The sequence below is a fragment of the Rhodnius prolixus genome, unplaced genomic scaffold (genome assembly GCF_049639745.1).
Source record: "Rhodnius prolixus isolate KJV_2025 unplaced genomic scaffold, Rpr scaffold_5, whole genome shotgun sequence".
In the NCBI taxonomy this organism is placed as follows: Eukaryota; Metazoa; Arthropoda; class Insecta; order Hemiptera; family Reduviidae; genus Rhodnius; species Rhodnius prolixus.
Window position 1 is genome coordinate 42,949,534 of NW_027411624.1, and position 20,994 is coordinate 42,970,527.

General features: G+C 31.3%; 2 protein-coding genes and 3 non-coding genes across 6 annotated transcripts; 2 read left to right on the forward strand and 3 right to left on the reverse strand.

Annotated features, from left to right (window-relative positions):
- Positions 1-1,752: 1,752 nt before the first annotated feature.
- On the reverse strand, positions 1,753-4,819 carry LOC141458073 (uncharacterized). Its single transcript, XM_074135629.1, has 2 exons — positions 4,525-4,819; positions 1,753-2,187 (listed from the first exon to the last, which is right to left on the reverse strand). The coding sequence occupies exons 1-2, from the start codon at positions 4,531-4,533 to the stop codon at positions 1,855-1,857; spliced, it is 342 nt and encodes a 113-aa protein (XP_073991730.1). The 5' UTR covers positions 4,534-4,819; the 3' UTR covers positions 1,753-1,854.
- On the forward strand, positions 2,435-2,506 carry TRNAE-UUC (transfer RNA glutamic acid (anticodon UUC)). Its single transcript has one exon. It is a non-coding gene; the product is annotated as a tRNA-Glu (tRNA).
- TRNAE-UUC (transfer RNA glutamic acid (anticodon UUC)) lies at positions 3,020-3,091 on the reverse strand. The gene has a single exon. It is a non-coding gene; the product is annotated as a tRNA-Glu (tRNA).
- On the forward strand, positions 3,670-3,741 carry TRNAE-UUC (transfer RNA glutamic acid (anticodon UUC)). The gene has a single exon. It is a non-coding gene; the product is annotated as a tRNA-Glu (tRNA).
- A 2,680-nt stretch (positions 4,820-7,499) lies between the features above and the next one.
- papi (tudor and KH domain containing protein papi) lies at positions 7,500-20,185 on the reverse strand. 2 transcript variants are annotated; one of them, XM_074135615.1, is made up of 11 exons: positions 20,025-20,185; positions 18,192-18,281; positions 15,970-16,123; positions 15,759-15,889; positions 15,426-15,519; positions 14,700-14,872; positions 12,903-13,016; positions 12,688-12,786; positions 11,077-11,315; positions 9,225-9,408; positions 7,500-8,297 (listed from the first exon to the last, which is right to left on the reverse strand). In XM_074135615.1, exons 1-11 carry the CDS (start codon positions 20,025-20,027, stop codon positions 8,184-8,186), a joined length of 1,395 nt encoding a protein of 464 aa, XP_073991716.1. In that variant the 5' UTR covers positions 20,028-20,185; the 3' UTR covers positions 7,500-8,183. The 2 variants fall into 2 exon arrangements, with proteins under 2 accessions (XP_073991716.1, XP_073991717.1); XM_074135616.1 differs by having other exon boundaries at positions 19,974-20,177.
- Between the last annotated feature and the right edge of the window lie 809 nt (positions 20,186-20,994).

Consider the following 20,994-nt stretch of genomic DNA (forward strand, 5'->3'; position numbering starts at 1 on the left):
TTTCTGAACTAAAAATAATCGACAAAACTGAAAAATTTCTAACGACCGATCACGAATCCTTCAACATCAGCCTTAAATCGATACCCACAACTACATTAACGAAACTAATTCTTGAATAACAGCCCCTTCTACCTGCTCGCTTTAGTAGCAACGTTCATGGAACTGGATGGAGTAATTGACCCTGGAGAGTGTAGCCCTCATTGACTTAGATTATTGATGACCTTACTCCCGTCAATCCAAATAGTAAATGCTTGGGTCAATCTATATTTATAGGAGATCATATTTTTCCTTCAACATTTTTACGTCACAGTATTAAAGAAATTGAAGATGGAACTTTTCCAGAAGTGTTACGTTTAGGTAATTTCACAATTTAATTTATTTATTCATTAATGCCCATTAAGAAAACAAGAGCGGTTGTAAAAAGTTGGGCTTGTTTAAAAATTAAATAGAAATAGCCAAATTATTAACATTATAGAATTTTAAAGTTTTCTACGTTAATAGCTGGATCTTTTGTATCAAACTTCTGTAATCCACATATTCGATTCTGACGTTGTCCTTTACTTCATGCAAGACGAACGCTACACTCATTTTGCTCTGATTATTCTTTCAGGGCATGATCAAAATTCTAAGTAAAAAATTGACAATTGAGTTAAATATGAAGGTAAAATTCCAAGTTTGGAGAACTGGAACGGAAGTTCCGCTTAATCAATTTTGTTTTGCGATTTGATTTAGCAGTGGAAAAAATCATTCATAAAAAAAAAAAACTACTCAGCTCAATAGAGGGTAGTTAGGTCTAAACAACAACTTCTAAGAGAGTGGTAAATGAAAAAACAGATCTTCAATTGTTAACATTGAAAATGAGAAGACCTTACGATTTGCTGCAGAACGTTGAATTATCAAGTCTTAAAGAATTAGCTTTCGATAAAACACGGGGCATGTAAGTTTTAAGTTGGGCCTGGAATTGGGCAGAAGGAACTACCTATTTTATAAATTTTCTTCTTTGTTTCTAAAAAAATAAATACAGGAAGTCCTCGACTTACGACGTTGATCCGTTCCTATGCGTCGTCGTCGACCGTTTTTTTCGACGTACGAACATACGTAAACTGTACCATATACAGTACAGTAATGTATTACCATAATAATAATGTTTATTAATAAAGCAATATATACAAAAATAAAGAAATTCCACACATTCTACGGCATGGTAGAACCGTCTGCCGGGGTGTACTACCATAATAACAGTACTGTAAACGCTTAGCCTATCCTAACACAGCACCCTACGTAATGATCAAAAAACACGTATAAAATACTGTACAATAGTAATAAAAAACAGTAGTGTACTGTAATAAAAATTTCATACTACTGTACAGTACTGCACACCAAAACACGTACAGTAGTTCGCGGGCTTTTCATACTACATTCACGAAACGTTGTAACTCGAGACCGTCGTAACCCGAGGACTACCTGTACGCTTAAATGTTGAAAGTAATTGTGAAGTCTGGCAGTCTGTGCAAACCTTAACACCGGAAACAATCTATAGGTCAAAAAATAATATCTCATGTAAATCGGACGAAAGTAAGTAAAAGCAAAGCAAATTTTGTTAGCTATCCGCCGCCGGATACGACTCCGATTGGGACGTCGTACTCTTTTCACCTCACCAGCTGAAAAATGTGCATTGCTTTATATTTTTTTTACATTGCTCTTGAACATCTAAATACTTGTTCAAATTTAAAAATGGCGAGAAATAATGTTTAAAACAAAAAAGGTAAATTGAACTGTTTTATTTAACAATTTTTTTTGCTTCCCATTTTTACAAGAACACAAGTTCAGTAAATACTTCGTTTAATAACCATTTTAATGCCCTTTACGTACTGGAAAATCAGCATACCATCCAAATGATCCATGATGCCCAGTATGTGCACCGTAGTCTACAGTGTCATGATGATGATGATGTCCATCGGATGCTTGTCTTTCTAGCCGCGATTCGTCCGACTGTTGGGTTGCTATTGCAGCAGATTTGCCCATGTTGTGTTGAAAACTGTATGGATCGTCAGTTCGCCTGGGCACTCTTATTTGATCTCCACTCATTTCCACAAATCTGACATCTTCTAAAGGTATGGCTATGTATCTGGAATGGGCAGCGCACAGAGTTCCAAACCAGCATAGAATTGCAGCAATCACTGTTAACTTATTTTAATGAATAATGAAATTAATTGACAAATCTATCATATTGTAATCATGTAAACAACATTAGCAATACAATGATAGGAGCTAACCATGAAAATAATATCCTCTTAAAAGAAGCTTTCCTAAATCAATTTTCGTGAAAATAGTTTCAAAGGAAACTATAGAATTTTATGTTTTCGATAAAATTTAATCATTGGTATGTTAAAAAAAAAAAGAGAGGAGTGTAAATGGACCAAATGTAACAACTTCCGGTATGGTCTAGTGGCTAGGATACCTGGCTTTCACCCAGGAGGCTCGGGTTCGATTCCCGGTACCGGAAATTTTTTTTTTTTAGTTCCATGACTCCAACTTTTTTTTAATCTAAAATACTCTTATGGAAAACATATTGATAGTTTATAAGCAAAAACTGTATTTCTGAGCGTTAATCTTACGTAGTTCCTTTTAATTTAACTCCTGTAACCCTGACAGGACTCCTAAAACTGTAACAAACTTACTATTCCCCTACCATTTATTATTATTTTTGTTCTTCATGCTAGGTATGTCTATCATTTCAATTTTCTATGTCGTTTTGTTATTACGTTCTTTTTGTTAAGCTGTATGTAATAAACAGTTGATGTTTCACGCTGATCGTATTTTTCATATTAAAAAATATAGATATTATATTATGAAAAAAAAGTCCGTGTAAATTTATGTGAGGAAGCTGTGACGCAGAAAAGGGTGTTGGCCAGAGTCTAAGACACCGCTATTCTGAGGGTTCTTGCAAATTATAATACCGTTTGTAACAATAATTTAATATATATGTATGTAATTCATATTTGAAAAAAAAATTAAATTCCGGTACCGGGAATCGAACCCGAGCCTCCTGGGTGAAAGCCAGGTATCCTAGCCACTAGACCATACCGGAGAACGTTAGCTGTGGACATGCTAAGGTTGGAAGTATACCTTTTGGCTAAAAGAATTAATGGCTTATTGATTCTTTATACTTCTTTTCATTAATGAAAAACCATTAAATATTATGTTTTGAAACATTTTGAAAAACAATTCTAAGTATATCTTATTATCTAAATATCTTCCGATATGGTCTAGTGGCTAGGATACCTGGGTCTCACCCAAGAGGTCCAGGGCCGATTCCCGGTACCGGAATTTGAAATTTTTATCAAATTTCTGTTACAATTACGTTTTAACGTTTTTTTATGCATATAATTATTTTATTTGCAATAAAACTTTTAATACTGTAATTGTGATTTTATGACAAATTTGTTAGCCCCCTAATATTGCTCAAAAGGTTTTTATATGGAAGATTTATAATCTCATGTCTTGGAGAAAATAACGGAAAAAGGTTGCGGTCTTTTTAATCTGATGTAATTGATAATTAAGTTTAAATAAATAGTTATAAATGAAGAAATCTCAAAAGAATTTATAAACCAATAATGTTCTACTTGTAATATACTTATATGCAAAAACTTTAGCCTGACACATCAATCCGGTATGGTCTAGTGGCTAGGATACCTGGCTTTCACCCAGGAGGCTCGGGTTCGATTCCCGGTACCGGAATATATTTTTTCCAAATTTTTGCTTCCTCATTTTGTCGAAAAAATAAAATGTTTATTTCTATTTATTTATATTTTTTAATTAAAATTTTTAAAATATGGTTAAATATAAGAATTAATTACCCCGTTGCACTTAAATATGGAAACTTTACGGCTATCACCTTATAATCGCCCAAAGTTTTCCATTAAAGTTTTATATCTACTTACAGCGTAAATTTGAGGTTATGAGAGAACCAAAGAAACTAATTTTGAGAAAATCTCAATCAAAAATACATTCAATAAAGTGGTGCTTCCAACTGGGGAATTTTGACCGCTAATTTTCTGTCAAGTTCCAGGGGTGTAATTAAATAAAATATAACATCAAAACTTTCTGCATTTTTTTTCGAATTAGTGTGTACATATACATACATAAAACATAGTATATAAAAAAAATTTTTGTTAAGAGAATAAAAGCAATTTTTCGGACTCAAGAGATAAAAAAATGGAAAAAATTCCGTTGATAACTTGAATTTAAAAAATTTGACCAATCCTCAATTATTTCTCTTTCTAAGAGAAAATAAAAACTGGAAAAGTTGAGTGGTCAGCAATTCCAATTAGTAGATTTTGAGTAAAATTTGTTGGATGAGCCCCCCCTCTCGGTGAGAACAAAAAAATTATCAAAGTGCGTATCTGAAGATCTATTTTACAACTAAAAGTGTGCACGAAACCATTACTTCCTTATGGAGGAACTACATTAAATACGTTTAACTTAGGAAAAAACAAACAAATATGTATATATCGATCTTACCAGTTTCATATTGTCGTAAAGAGGATACTGCAGTAAAGTGACACCACTGTTCACTGTTACCTTCCTAATATAAACACTTCTACTATTTTAATTGATACTTTCACCCTTCGCCACCAACTCTTTTTAACTAGAAGAAGTAGCGGAGACAGACAATGGTAGTAATAGCAATCAGTTTCCAAGCATATCTCATTACGTGAGACCACATTAATATGAAAAAAAATCTTATTTAAACTTTTTTTATCTTTTTATTTAGCGTCTTAATTGAAACAGTTTTTGTATGAAACGCTCCAGTGAAGCGACACAGTCACCTATTTTAATTGTGAAAGCGTTTCTATATTTATTATCTAAACATAAAAATGGTTATAAACCGAGTTAATTAATGATGCTTTCAAATTGATGTACTTTTCAATAGCTTTTTATCTTTTACAGAAAAACAAATACAAAATTAAATCGAAAGTGTTTGCACACCAACCCCATAAATAGTTTACTTTCTTTTTTTCACCGTAAAGGAAGGAAGTAGTACGTTCGAGTCAACTTCGCTTCATTCCTGTGATTTGAGTAACTTTTCTTCATACACTCAAACACATGCGCTGTAAAAACTACTTTTTTTTACGTAATCCCAAACTACAAAACAGCATTTACGGTGAAAAAGATGGCACCATCGTAAAACTTCTTTTTACCAGGAATAAGAGTGTTCAAACATAGGAAAGATCATAATAGACAGGAATAAATGAATAAAAAAATTATTATTTCGAAAATAAATATATCACCATTTATTTTACGTTACATAGAACAAAAAAGTAAATCTTTAAATTCAACAAAAAAAATCTTAAAATTAATTTAAAAAATTTTGTACATAAGGAAAACATCAATTATCTTTTTTGAGAAGGCACAAAATTATTTCCAAAGCTTTATATTAAATTGGCTTTGAAAATTCAATGGCACTACACTATAATGAAAAAGAAGAAAGAAGACATAAATGAAAAGATATCGTGAGTTTTTAATCCAATCAATCTATGTAAATATTAAAAAAGTTGTAAGAAATAATAAACTTACAGCTGTTTCAACTTAAAGTTTAAATGGAATACATTTTATCTGCGCATATCTTGTTTAAGAACATAGCCTGTTTGATTCAGCGTATTCACTAATATCGATTAATTGAGATAATTATTTCAATACAATTATCCGTCAAAGTAAATGTATGATCGAGACGTGTTGTTTACTTGTACAGGCTCACGGTTCCTCCCAAGAAAGGACCCTAAGCTATTGTCAAAATTAAGTATTAATTTCACTGAAATAAATTATATTTGATGCAATACTACACATTAGGAATTTCTTTTTCCCGTCACAACATATTTATTTTTCATACAGATCAATCAAAGAACAGCGAACAATGTTCGAATCCGAGACATCTGTAACCTGAATCAAATTTACAAATAGTCAAAGTGGAGCGTATTCAGCCTAATGCTTTTTCGTGCAGTTTCTGTCGATCAAATCATGAATTTTTGAAGAACTGATCTTAAAAAATCTAAGTTATTATAGCTTAAAAAGGTTTAAAAATTTAAAAAAGTTGCTTAAAGAGCTGGTGAAAATTGAAAATGAAGTTATTACAAATTTTGGAAATAATACAATTTTTTTTTTTTTAATTTAGGTTCAATGAATTAATACATCGGATAATAATCGAAAAATAACATCATTTTCTTAAGAACATTTAATGTTCTTTCGCCTGCTATTATTACACATGTTGCAGCTTCTAGCTTGCTAGGAGTTAAATATTTACTTTGATAGAAAATGGTGACGCTATTAAAAGAAAAAGCCATCTAAAAAAAAAAGTAATGATTAATAAAATCACCACAATTGCCACAGTTCCATCAGCTGAGTAATGTTAAAATTCCGTAATATATTTTGTAACATCCATGAAACAGTTGTTTTTTTTAAATTATATTTTATAATCCTTCCTTATTACAAGAGACTTATCTTAATATTTTATCCGCCTCTCTATAATGGTTTGTCATCAAACTCAATACAAATTTTCAGCAACTACTCTATGTATTTTACATTTAAAATTGTATTCAACAATAGAAACCTAACATTGAACATTAAGAGTCAAGAACTTTCAACAATTTTGCAAATTTACAACAGCTAACATAAATGTAATATGAATACATAGTTCAATCTATTCGCTGCTATTGATTTACATAATGGCGGGAAGAAAATATAAATCATGGGCTAACATCCGGGTTATTAATAACTAGTGAACTTTCTTTAAAATGATTTGATGGCTTGGATGACTTTGATCCCACACTATTTCCATAGCCGGAAAAGCTTATGCTGGAACCACTTATCTCAGCGATTTTTCAAATCGTTTCCCCTTCCATGGGCTTTTTGTGTTATGGAAAAAGGAAAAAAACAAAAGGGGGCTTACTGCAATGATTCTTTGAAGGACGGACGTCTTCTAGTAGTGTAACTGCTTCAAAATTGGACGTGTATCAATGGATCAAAGATCTTTTACACCGGGGCTGATGACTCCCGTGTTAAGGAAAAATGAATTTCCTTAAGTGAGAACATCGTCTTATAACGATGTTTAGAGGGAACTTGCAAATAACTTCAATTGTTTCATGCCATGAAAACTAAACAGAAAAAAAGTCGGGAAAAGAAAAGACTAAATCTTAGAAGCTTCATCAAAAGACAACGCAACCAGCTCATTCCATGTTTTCAATTTCTGAGTTTTTGCTACGTTGCAATCAACAAACTGCTGTGCTTTACCGTACACCTTCTGACACCCAAGATTTGGGAACCTACTTATGTTATCGGTTTACTAAATATCAAAATTACCACACAAGAAGGAAATGATTTTTGAAACAATTGAAGGTGCTAAAGAAAAATCGCAGAGGAAACTGAAAGCGATTCTAAAAAAAAAAAGCTTCTCAGCTGAGAAAACATAATTGGGACAAATATATTCCTTTGTGTAGCGACTCTGTATGGGGATAAAGATCTATAGTAAGTAATGCCCGTATTATTTTATTTATTTATTTTTTTTTTAAAGATAATATTCTGTAATAACGAATTTTTATAAGAGATCTCATATTATTGGGTACGAATCAATTTTATTCACGCTTTAATTAAATACAGATTCCTAAATTTGAATTAGTTTATGTAAAATTCCGGACACTATAGATAACGGGTAAATACTGTAGTCTTTAGTTATCTTGTTTTGAAAAAAACGTAACAAAAAGCTGGTACTACAAATATAATAAAGGAAAACCATTTTAAAATACCAATCAATTCTGTAAAAAAAAAATACAGAATACAGACGTATAAATTCAAAAGTTACATTATTTATTTCTAATACATATTTTATAAATTCTCTACATAAACGATATAGAGTACTAATTACATGAAAAAATATGGCGCAACAATTTATCACATTTCTTCCCCCCCCGTCAACTTTCGTTTTTATGATCAAACAATAAAAAAAAAAATAACAAAATTTTGCTTTTAAGCTTTACTAGAATTAATAAAGATTTATTCTTTTTTCTTACGATATGATTTTTGATTTTTTGTTTAATTTTTTTAAGAACTAGTTTTAAGGAGGCATACTCAAAAGAGAAAAGCCAAAAGATTTATATGTATTTAATTAAAAAGAAAACGTGAGGAAGTCATTTTTGGTCTTTTGATTGATCATTTTCATTGCCTTCTTGATTTTCTTCAGTATCCGACTGAATAGGTTTAGCAGCTCCTTTATCGATTAACTGTTGGCCGATGTCCACCCCCTAAAATAAACAAAAAATTAAAAGATTAGCATTTTTGGTTGTTGAATGTATAATCATTCAACTGGAGAAACGCCTTTCAACACTGTGTTTATTGTTGTATGAGTGTCGGAGGTGTCAGAAATGGGATATTTAATATGAACACGAAGATTCCTGATTCGAGTGATGTTTCACTTCCTACTTCGGGAATTTAATAACCTTTTATTAGCATAAGTTGAGAGGGATCTGGTTGTTAACACAAAAGCCGGGGCAGGGTTGCAGAAAAAAAAAAAAAAAAAAAAATGTAATCATATATTCTCTGTTATAATACAATTTTGTAAATGTAATATGATAGCAACGCGTAATCCACAATTACCGAAGTTCAAAGTTTGATTAAAGAAAAATAAATCTAAGTTAGTTTTTTGGTTAGATGTATGTCTTTAAAAGTAAGCTGACTTTTTCTTTAAATTAAAAGAGCCCTAAGTTTTCGTAAATCGGATCAAATTTTATAATACAATCTTTTATTTATTTTTTTTTAAAAAAAGCAAAATTTTCATTCCTTATATGAAACAAAAACAAATTAAAATATAAACTACAATAACAACTGCTTTATGCCATCTTTATATATGTTTGCTATACTTCCTTTGAATGAAATAACCTTCAAAGGAGGTTTCAGAAACCAGTTAAGTAACTTCCTTCTACGATTCGCCCGTATAGATTCTTTTAATTTGATTAGTTTTTTTTTTTTTTAAATAAATGAAATCATCTTTTAACTTCGACTAAAACAGGTTAGAAATTTAAGTTTTTTTTTACTACTAATACTGTTACTTATGTATGTCTTAATTGTGGTCAAAAAATTTGACTAAATTCTATAAAACATTGAACACAAGTAAATAATTAATGTTTCAATTATTAGAATAAAGCAATAAAATAAAAACATTAAAAACTTACCGGTGGCCCGTCAGGATCGTAAAGTTTCACACAGGGTACAGGACTTCCTTCTCGTCGATTACTTCTTTTTCTTGCCTTGTAACTGACTACCTGGGCTGAAATTGCTTTCCATTGACCTGTATATACCATATCTTCAAACAATTCTACAGTTTCTTCATCCCATTTGTCTTCTGCCACACCACTTCTGTAATATAAAACAAAAAACAAAAAAAAATGAACAGTTCTATTAGATAAAATATTAGAAAAATTTATGTTAGAACCTTGAGAATTGTAATAAAAAAGGAAACAGAGTGAGCATTCACGAATGATTTTTATTCTTATTCCGTGAAGCTTTAAAACAATAAAAACTCAAAATTACAAAAAATGTGCATGGTTGCAACACTTTTTCTTGCGAGGGGTAGAAAATATTTTAAAATTAAATTAGTATGATCAAAATTAGACCTTATATTATTACTTGAAAGTATAATGGTGTTTTATTTTATTTTTTAATTGGTCTAGCAAAAATCAATGTAAATCACGAACATCACAAAGTTTTGTACTAAACCAGAAGTATAAAACAAAGTTAGTTTAAAAATGGCCGATAATTACCGAAGAAAATAACTAGATGTTGGTAGTAAACATGCAATATAATTAGCCTAGTTTCCTTTCTAGGCTAAGAATCGGCCTATAGCACAAGTTTTAATGAGTTCACCACACGAAACATACAATAACCGTGTACGCACATACAACACACAATTTAAGTATAACATTTAAAAAAACTTTTAATTCCTTTTTTCGATTTTTCACACGCATTAAATACATGTACTCATCAAGTAACTGACTTACAGAAACTTACAACAACAACAAAATATCAATAAATCAAGATTACCATCAATGAAAAGTGTACTCATTCAACAAAGTTTAAAAAGTTAATAAAATGAAAACTTTTCGTAAAGAACAGCCATATCCAATATCAGTGCTAATAAATCATCTAAAGACTTTTTATTTTCGAGCAGTTAGATTAGAGCATGATAAAAACTTTGAAACGATTTTGAACTAATTTTATTTACATTTTTAAAAGATATGTTGACTAAATTCACACAGAGTGACCATAATTTCCGAGTTTACTTAGAAAATTTCACCATTTTGAGTGACCAAGACCAAAATATGGAGAAAAATCGTTAAAAAGTTCAAGTTTGGTAATTTGTTTAAGTACCAACAAGATTTCAGATAATAAGGTTTTTTGGTACATTGATGACATACAATCCAAGATAGATCAGGATTCCTAATCGGAGATTATAGGCCCACTCTTGGATAGGAATAATCTTCTTATAGTCCGATGATGGACAGAGTTGTTTTAATGAGAAAACATTTGTCTGAAAGACAATAGTGCCCTTAAAAAAGCTTCAAGCGCTTATCACTATAAATTTTCTTACCTTCCAGAAAATTTTCTTTCAGCTTTCGTTATTAAACCATTTTCTATAAATATGTAACGTCTAAATAAGATTTATCCTGGCTCAATAAGTTCTAAATATTCGTTAACTTAATTTAGAAAAAAAAAAAATTCTGGCGTATTTGCAAGCTGTAGATCTTCGTAGCCTTCTAAGCAGTCTCTATTAAAAACGAATTAATTTGTCTAGGTGAAAACTAGATGGATAGTTTTTTTCTGGAATCGCTTTCAGTTCTGATCCGAGATTACTTACATCGCATAAAATGGCAGTAAGCAGTAAATCTAAGAAGTAACATTTTCCGTAAGTGCAAGCTCCTTTTTCTAGGTAAAATTTCAACTAGAAACTTCTTTAATGTAAGCAAGAAAATTACATAATATTTTAATATTTCCATAAAACTAAAATCATCACTAAATCACACTAACTTCGGCATTATACCATCCATGGCACATTCAATTGCCTGGAATCGCAGTGACAGAAAATCGGCCCTCAACTGGTACAGATCACCAAGTTTTCTATACGCAGAATCTCCATAATCAACATAGAAAACGTCCACTGATGTTTCCTCCCTCGTTTCTTTGTACTCTTCATGTCCGCATACTTGTACTCTGTACCATTTATCATCTTCGACCACCCGGCATGCTACAATTTGTCCAATAGTTATCTGAAAGGTTTTTTTAAAAAAAATAAATTAACTGACTTATCACTGTTACTTATAGCACCAACGCGCTGATTGTAGCAAAAATAAACGAAAAAAAAACTGACAACAAATAATAAACGTTAATAAATAATGTTAAGCGGAGATCACGGTCTGCACTTGTACTAGTGACAATTGCCATAATCTGACTAAAGCAATGAGAGTCCTTCGCTTGTATATCTTCCATATGAGCCATATATCACGGTTCGCCTAGAATGAGATTTTAATTGAAAAGTTCACCAACATGAAAAATTTTTCTTTCTCATTATTTGGGTCAAAACTAACCAAAATCCACTGAAAACCAAATCGGTTTACGTTGCGGATTTTTTTTTTTTTAATTTTTCAGGTCAAAAAACGGCTTTTTTTTTTTTTGCATTGTTAAGCCTAATAAATGGAAAAACAATACAGTTTTTTGCAAAACCAATGCATGCATTTTGAAGCTGAGGGAATTTCCGACAGATTGATGTATTTTATAAATGATAAAAATTAATTTAGTTAAAAGAGCCCAAATAATTTTTTATCGCATTGCAGGGCTTAGTAATCCAAAAAGTTTCATTAAATTAATTTGAATTGGAAAATTTCACCTTTCCCAGTGTATAAATATTGTATTTTGCAGGAATTTTTCTCATTTTTGAAAAGTCCCATTCCTTTCCACAAAAAAACGATGATTTATTTGTTAAGTAAGCTTTGAAATGCGAGAAACCCTTGTTTTTGCCTTATTTTGCTCAAAAATGTCTTTTTTATTGATTTTGAATGTCGAAATTTCATTTTTATCATTTATAAAATACATTAATCTGTTGGAAATTCCCTCAGCTTCAAAATGCATGCATTGGTTTTGCAAAAAACTGTATTGTATTTCCATTCATTAGGCTTAACAATGCAAAAGAAGCCGTTTTTTGACCTGAAAAATTAAAAAAAAAAATCCGCAACGTAAACCGATTTGGTTTTCAGTGGATTTTGGTTAGTTTTGACCCAAATAATAAGGAGAAAGAAAAATTTTTTATGTTGGTGAACATTTCAATTAAAATCGTTCTAGGCGAACCGTGATATACAATGAAAAGAAGTGGACTTAGGCAGAAATCCTAGAAGTACCTTTTTATCAGATTTCTCTTCCATTTAGCCTTAATACATTAGGTTTAGAAGCAGCTGATTTTAAATCAGTTTTAAGATTAAGTTAACTATGATTACGTATGTAACTTCTAACTGATTCAGCTATAAATTTTAGTCTTTTAATTTCAAACGGGTAAAGATCATATCAGCCCTTTCTAGGGGATTAGAAGCCCTGACTTCTCGCCAAATAATAAAATTAAATCAGATATATCTGATAAAATTAACTCACGCCATTAAGTTTATGTAATTCCCTGTTCTCTTCTTTCTTATAATAATCAGTCATATTGTCTACCAAATGATCTAGCTCCACTGCTCTTGGAGATATCAACTGCAAATATAGGATTGTCAAAGATATAAATTATTATTATTTTTTATTATGCACAAAATTGTTAACATTCATTAAGTTACATTGTCAAGAACATGTGAATTAAAAAAAAAGCTTACTTGTAGCCAAAAATGTGTTGGATCAGCGACCGCTGATACATAAACCTGGAGCATACTATCGTTAGTAACAGGAATTAACTTTTCATAAGTTGGTACTTCTGATGTTGCGGCTCCCTGCAAATAATTCCAATTCTTAACAGATTTTTTTTTAATTTCACTTTTCTGAGAAAATAAATTTGTTTTTTGAGGGCTCCTGAATTCATAGAAGTATATTTATTTAGATTGGTCTGCATGAGAGACTGATCCTCATCTGCCACACCCACAACTAGACCCAGACGATGAATTGGCTTCCTTAATCAGCAATTAACACTAAACCTACCGACATATATGCATAACTATTCCTACCGTGACCGGTCAAATGACCGGACTTTAAAATTACTTAAATTTCTCATTATAGAATGAAGATAATAATTATTTAACTACGAAAAAGCATAGTTTCTTTTGTTTAAACATAAATCTCGTAGATTTTACTCTTTTTTGCATCATTTTTTATAATTATAGGCTTCTCAATTGCAAATTTTTTACAGTTTAGACAGCATTTTTTAGTTTTATTGCCTTTGCAGTATCTTATTTGGCTATTTTCCGACCACTTGTTCGTGTACTATTATTTATCATGCTTTTGCAATGGTAATATAAAGTAATTTGTCTTGAAATTTCACTTCCGGTAGTTTTTTTGATACAAAATCCATGCATTTATCTCTGCTGTCTAGGATATTGAAAACTATTTGTTGAGGCCATCGCCGAGATTTTCCACGGTTATAGTTCTTCCACGAGCTGTATACATTTCATTTCTGCTAATTTCAGAGCGACCAACTCCCCAAGCGTAACTGAAGGTTCTCTGCTTTCACATTTTCCCAAAAATGGAAAGCCTTTTATTGCATCGAACGCTAGCGAAGATTTGATAACAAATTTGTCCGTTTTATTCTGCATGTAAATCTGCATCTTGACTTTGAGGGGAACAAATGTCCTTGGAAGAGATATATGCTCTTGGTTAGAACAGTTTTGACTGTTCTCTACGAATTTGTTCCAAAATTTAGAAATCAAAGCAAATTTATCGATTTGTAAACGATTATTTCTTTGATCCACTCGAATAAACCTCAAAATTTCCGTCTATACATTTCTGCTCACAGTGTTTGAGAAGAATGCTCGTCCCTATTTTTGTTCCATAGAAAAGGGCAATATCGTACAATTTTCGCCTCATATGCACCACATGCAAACAATAATCCGATAAATGCATTATCAAATTGAGTTTTCGAGGGAATTCTGTTACAAAAAAAAATAATAATAATAAAATAAAATATTAAAATAAGTAAATAAAATGAAATATTCAGCCGGTCAAATGAACTGTCGCGGTAGTTAAGACGGACTACATATTTTTCTCGAAAATCAAATATTAGGAAAAGAAGTGAATATTAAAAAAACAATTGTGCACATATTTTAGGAAAAGTCGTGAAGTTTAATGGCGGTGTGATTACGCTGTAATTAGAAAATTTAAACTAAATTTAAAAAACGGTCAATTGACCGGTCGTGGTAGGTTTAGTGTTAAGGAGATCTCCATCCCTATGCTGCACGCCTTGTTGAAGAAGTTCTATAATACAAAAACTTATAAGGCGAGTACCTAATAATATATTTTTTTCTACTGCCTCCGCCCTGAAGTACAACCTATATCCCGTCAAGAGACTTGTGTAACCGCATTCTAAAGCCCCTTTCAGATAAGTAATTTAAGTAAAACTAACGATTCTACGATAAGCAGTAGGATAAAAGCATGATTAAGAAACATTTAAAAAGTAAGCCTACCTCAGACTTTTTAAATTTATTTTTCAATCTTGGTGATCTCGCGGCCAAAGTTGTTTCCATTCTATTCCTAGCTTCCTCTTCTTCAGCTATTTTTTCTTCAATCATTGACTTTGCTATGTTTATCTGATCATCGGAACCTCTTATGGTCACTAACCTGAATTGGCTGGATGAATCTGTGGCAGAAGATTGATTTTTTTTTTTTTGTTTAAATTAAAAATTGTGATTATTATTATTTTAGGTACTCAATTTAACCAGTTAAGCGCGGAATTTAATTTTTAAAAAAACCCCCACGGTGTGCGCGGGAATTAAAATCAGACAATGGACGTGTATACACGTCGAACGCAGGGCGAAACAATTAAAAGTTTGCAACGTCCAAATAGTCACTGCAAGCACCTTTTTCTGCAATCTCTCTGGGGCTTGAGATTACCAGAGCATTCTGTGCTCATTCAAAAATCTATGCACCGCTTCTTCACGTATGCATTGCTCTAGTTAAGTAGAGACGCACGAGCTTTTACAAGGTAGAAAAGAGCTTTGAATTCTGTGCAAAATGAAATCATGCTCGTACTGAGGTCCTGAATCTCTATCTAAGGTGAAAACGGCATTGCACAAGGTTAGAGAGCTTCTATTTGTGTGCGTAAATCCCAATCTCTTTAAATGGTTTTAAAAAGTCGTATTAATTTTTAAAAAACCGACTTTTTAATTCATTCTACAGATGATAGTACTTACCCGACATCCGGTCCACAGAAATACTACATTTAGATGCCTTAGATATAGCTCTAATAGTGTCTCCACATCTACCGATTATTCGACCACAAGATTTCTGTAAAAAATATTAATAAATTCATTCAAATTTATTCTTAAACATTATTCAAAATGTTTGTAGATACGATTATTCCAGCAGTTTCTATAACTTCTTTTTCTGCGGGATCATTAGAAGAATATTTCTATTGAAAATGTGGTGAGGCTTTTGAGCCTCAAGCACTTTGGTGCTTGATAAAATCAAAATATTTCTATTATTCAACTCGATTGGTGATATGTTTAAATAAATAAAAAAAATACCTGAGGTACTTTCATTTCGTAGGTCGTAACGTTAGCCTGTGTTGCGATCGCCTCTTGAATGATATGTTCAGCCAACTCAATATCCTCTTTTTTCCCCCTGATTCTGCATGTTCTATAATCCTGATCAGCATCTGTACATAGTCAATCACTTAAAAGCAAAAGCTTATTGAAATAAATTATAAATTGAATTAAAATAAGAAATTATTTTTACCTGCCGTTTTAAAATTAATTTTTGTATTTGTTTCTAATTGGATATTTTTTATATTCTCCCCAGCTCTGCCGATTACTAAACTAATAGCATTTGTTGGAATCTTGATTTCTAAACATCTGTTTTCCTGTTCCAGTGGGTAATCGAATTTTTTTTCCTAAATCAAAAAGAAATCTTTTATTTATGAACTCTGAAGGTGTCAGTTATATTTATAGTAGACAAGTCCACTGTATGATAGCGACCCCTGCGGGTATCAGTACAATTTTAAAAGTAATCTTCTGTATGAACCACACTTTACACTGACAACTCCAACACACAAAATTGTTGATGTGTGCAGCTCATCTTTTTGTAGCTCTAGCTCATCAACAAGACATACCAATTCACTAAACTATATTATAAACTTCTCAATACTCGATATTCCTGATACAATGGCCGACTAAAACTAACTGAGCTATCATAGTCATTCTATATTCAAACAGTAGATTATTTGCATACCAAACACGCTCTCCGCGTACCCAAGTATATTTATTTAATCAAAATTAAACTACGATATTCGTCACAACACAGCTGATTCTATAAATTTTATAAAAGCATTATTTGCTAACAGGGAAATGTATCACTGTTTATTTCAATGTGAATCCCAAGGGCTTAATTGTAGGTTCATGCCAGAGGTCTTTAAAGCTTGCACATCCCAAGATTATATGTTCCACTGTTTCCTCTTCGACGAATACGTTTACCAAACCTATCCCTTTACCATTTGCCATTTATCTATCCATCCCGGTCATTTTTTTTTTGCTACTGCATGTGAAAAATCTGTGAGGACTATCCTGTAACCCGCTGCCCTTTCTAACAAATACCATTTTTTTTTTTTTTTTGCTACTGCATGTGAAAAATCTGTGAGGACTATCCTGTAACCCGCTGCCCTTTCTAACAAATACCATTTTTTTTTTTTTTTTGCTACTGCATGTGAAAAATCTGTGAGGACTATCCTGTAACCCGCTGCCCTTTCTAACAAATACCATTTTTTTTTTTTTTTGCTACTGCATGTGAAAAATCTGTGAGGACTATCCTGTAACCCGCTGCCCTTTCTAACAAATACCATTTTTTTTTTTTTTTGCTACTGCATGTGAAAAATCTGTGAGGACTATCCTGTAACCCGCTGCCCTTTCTAACAAATACCATTTTTTTTTTTTTTTGCTACTGCATGTGAAAAATCTGTGAGGACTATCCTGTAACCCGCTGCCCTTTCTAACAAATACCATTTTTTTTTTTTTTTTGCTACTGCATGTGAAAAATCTGTGAGGACTATCCTGTAACCCGCTGCCCTTTCTAACAAATACCATTTTTTTTTTTTTTTGCTACTGCATGTGAAAAATCTGTGAGGACTATCCTGTAACCCGCTGCCCTTTCTAACAAATACCATTTTTTTTTTTTTTTTGCTACTGCATGTGAAAAATCTGTGAGGACTATCCTGTAACCCGCTGCCCTTTCTAACAAATACCATTTTTTTTTTTTTTTTGCTACTGCATGTGAAAAATCTGTGAGGACTATCCTGTAACCCGCTGCCCTTTCTAACAAATACCATTTTTTTTTTTTTTTGCTACTGCATGTGAAAAATCTGTGAGGACTATCCTGTAACCCGCTGCCCTTTCTAACAAATACCATTTTTTTTTTTTTTTTGCTACTGCATGTGAAAAATCTGTGAGGACTATCCTGTAACCCGCTGCCCTTTCTAACAAATACCATAGACCACCACAATCTTTAGTTACACATGATGTAGTTGCATCTTATACTGTCCGGTAATGGATCTACTGAATTCCCCCTAATCTCATTGTTTCTTCCTTTTTAACCACACAGATGTGATTCGACCAGCTACATTGTTGGGATATTGGCCCCAGTTATAAGAGATAGTTCGTAGGATTATTTCATTATGTTCACTCATTCCAGAATCCGTTGTTAATTCTCAATTAGTCATATCAGATATGGGGAGAACAAAAATAAAAAAAAATGAATGAACTCAAAGCTCACTTAAATGGATTTATTGATGCAATGACGTATCCAGCAGGAATTACATAGGTACTAGAAAATAAAGTAGCCGATATTCTAAAAAGAAAAGTGGAGGACAAAGATAACAGATATGTACCCCTAAACAATTTCAAGTCTCTAAGCAATCAAAACATTTATTCATACCTTACAGTAACTAAAAAATAAAATAAAACTCAAACCTTTTTGCGATAAAAGTATAAAGTGGCAGCAACAACGCTAAAAAGCGGAAGAGCTATGAATACTACAAGCGATCTAGAGGGCCACGCCATCTGAAAAAACAAAATATATACGAACATTATTAGTAAAATTCATGAAGAAACTAAAAGGTTTATAGAGTGCAAAGAGGAGTTTCGAAAATGGCCAGAGAATGTGTGAACAAAATATCTTAAGTATGAAAAAAAAAAACGCAAAAAGCTGAAACTATGATTTTATCTCTCCAAGAGATGCGACTATAAATTTTAGAGAACAGAATCTCTCAACTGGAATTTAAAGTTTGGATATTTCACTTTTTAGAGATATTCTGGAAAAAGGCTCTGATGATTTCCTTTTTTTTTACTTTGCTTAATTTTATTGGAAACATTTTTCTGGTATAATGTGATTGAGCACTTCTGGGAGAAGCGCGTTGGGCAAACTTCGTTCTTTAGCACGGTTTTGTATCTTAGATATTATAAATAATGGTTATATTTGTTGCTAAGGAATAGTAGAAAATTTCGAATCCTAAAAATACTGTGGGTTTTTCACTCATCATTTTCTGGTGGAACTGTATTAGGGCATTCTGACTTGTACCTTAAAATGTACATGTTAACAATCTCAAAACTGTAAATTGAAATTTGTGAGAGTGTCTCATTAGATTTTTTCTAGGAAAAATTAGTGATAAAAAGTGTTAAACGTTTTCAGTTAGTACAGTGATTTTTTATTTTTTTTTTAATTTAAAATCTCGATTTATTAGTTTTATGTTTTGTGTAAATTACATTGCATTCTCTTTACACAGAGTTCTCTTATAACAAATATTTAAATTTCCCGTTCACGACTAATAATATTCAAATTTTAAGTGTAGAAAAATTAACAATTAGCTTCTATTCGGAGGCTAAACATTCTTTGCTTGTTAACCAACGTTATTTTTAGAAAATGTTTCACAATATTGTAGAAATAACGTCATTAACAAAAATATAAAATCTCTTTTTTTTTTTCTTTAAAAAAAATATATTATATAAAAAATTAACGAATTATATACGCAATAAAATATATTTTATAAATCCTTGGTTAGTGCAAGCAAAAAAAAAGAAAAGAAATCTTTCAAGAGACATTTATTTATTTATTTAATTCAACGTATCGTACTCCTGAGGTAGGTGTTTCATCAAAACCGGTGAAGTACCTTCCCTAACACAACTTAAAATAATATCCACAGTTTCAGATAAATGATACCATAGGTCCCAATTTTACAATGTTGAAAACATTTAAAAAATTAGTAAGAATTAGTTCTTAAGCTCTTAAAAGATAATGATTTTTGCCTTCATTATCCTTTCCAACAACATAGATCGTAGCAACGGCCGATCAACCAATAAATTATGTAGTTATACATTTAATATTTTTTTTTTTTTTTGTAAAAAAAATTGTTTATAATTGAAAGTAAGAGTTGGACTTCATTAAAGATTTCAAAAAATTATTACTCAATGTAAGAGTTTTATATTAAGAGGTAAAACTGCGTAATTGTTTTTATCTTCACGTGCTTTGATAACCAATTGCAGAATCAGAAGAAATGAACGGTTAAAATTAGTTGGTTTTAAATTAAAGAAAACTCTATCATTAAAAGTAATTTAAACAATTACTGTTATCACTTGCTCATGATTTACTTTCTTTTTAAAAATGTTTCCCTAAAAATTAGCAATGATATCTAATTCAATAATTCACAAGTTTACCATCAAGTAAATAATCTATAACTGAAAAAAAAGATGTAATACCTGTTTCTTCTTCGCGTAGTTCTTCTAATAACTGAAACTAACGTTACTTACCATGTCATATAGATTATCTTACATCAATGTTTCCTAAAACAATAACGTTAAACAATCAGCGTGTTCACTACATTCTCTGAATACACCGGCTTTTCTTGAATTGAAAATAATATTAATATGCTTGGGAACCAGGTTATAATTGTGTGCTGAAATAGGTTGAAAATAAAGAGTATAATCGACAAAAAATCGATTTAATTAAACAAACTTTTTTCAATTATTACATATAACTTTATTAATTTGTTCTTGCAGATTTCGTAAGATGCTTCTGAAAAACATGTTTTTCGAAATTGATGAATATTGAGTGGTGAATACTATCTTATCAACTCTTGATTGTTAAAAACCGTTATAAGATATCAGGTATAGAGTAAGCATTTCGTAATTATACTTAAGAAAACAATTTACAGGCGTGAAACACATAGCTGTCATGTGGTATTAGGTTTTATTCCTGGTCTGGGTCATTTTTTATTGAAGTATAAAGAAATTAAATTGAAAAATTTATAGTTGAGAATTGTCTATCACTTTAATCCAGCTACCTAATCGATAAACTTTAAAAATTGACATCAAACTTAAATTAGCAATACAAGAAAATTTAAAAATGCTTTTTCTAATATTGTATTTTTTTATATATATAAAATGGAATGATTTGTATTGCCAACATGTAGGTCCTTGAACACATTTGTTCATAATTTTAAACATAAAAAAAATATTGTAAATCCTTTTCATAGTTATCATTGGAACTGGAAGAATCAGTAGTTTCATCATCTTTCTCTTCAGTTTCTTTCGAAAATCCGCTCTCTTCATTTTATGGTTTTTCTTCATCTTAACATGATATCTCTGGAACTATTTGGTGAATATGTATACGGCGCGTAATTATTGAATTCAAATGATATCCTTCTGAGAATTTCTCTGCAATCTCTTCTCCATAACTTTCAAGCCTTTGATTCCTCCGAGATGCTAAATATATCCATAC

What these genes read in the sequence shown, in the direction of transcription:
- papi (XM_074135615.1), bottom strand. An exon ending in AATTACATAAACTTAATGGC is followed by an intron (nt 11,316 to 12,687) that starts GTGAGTTAATTT and finishes AAAACCTTTCAG; the next exon opens with ATAACTATTGGACAAATTGT. An exon ending in ATGGATGGTATAATGCCGAA is followed by an intron (nt 9,409 to 11,076) that starts GTTAGTGTGATT and finishes TTTATATTACAG; the next exon opens with AAGTGGTGTGGCAGAAGACA.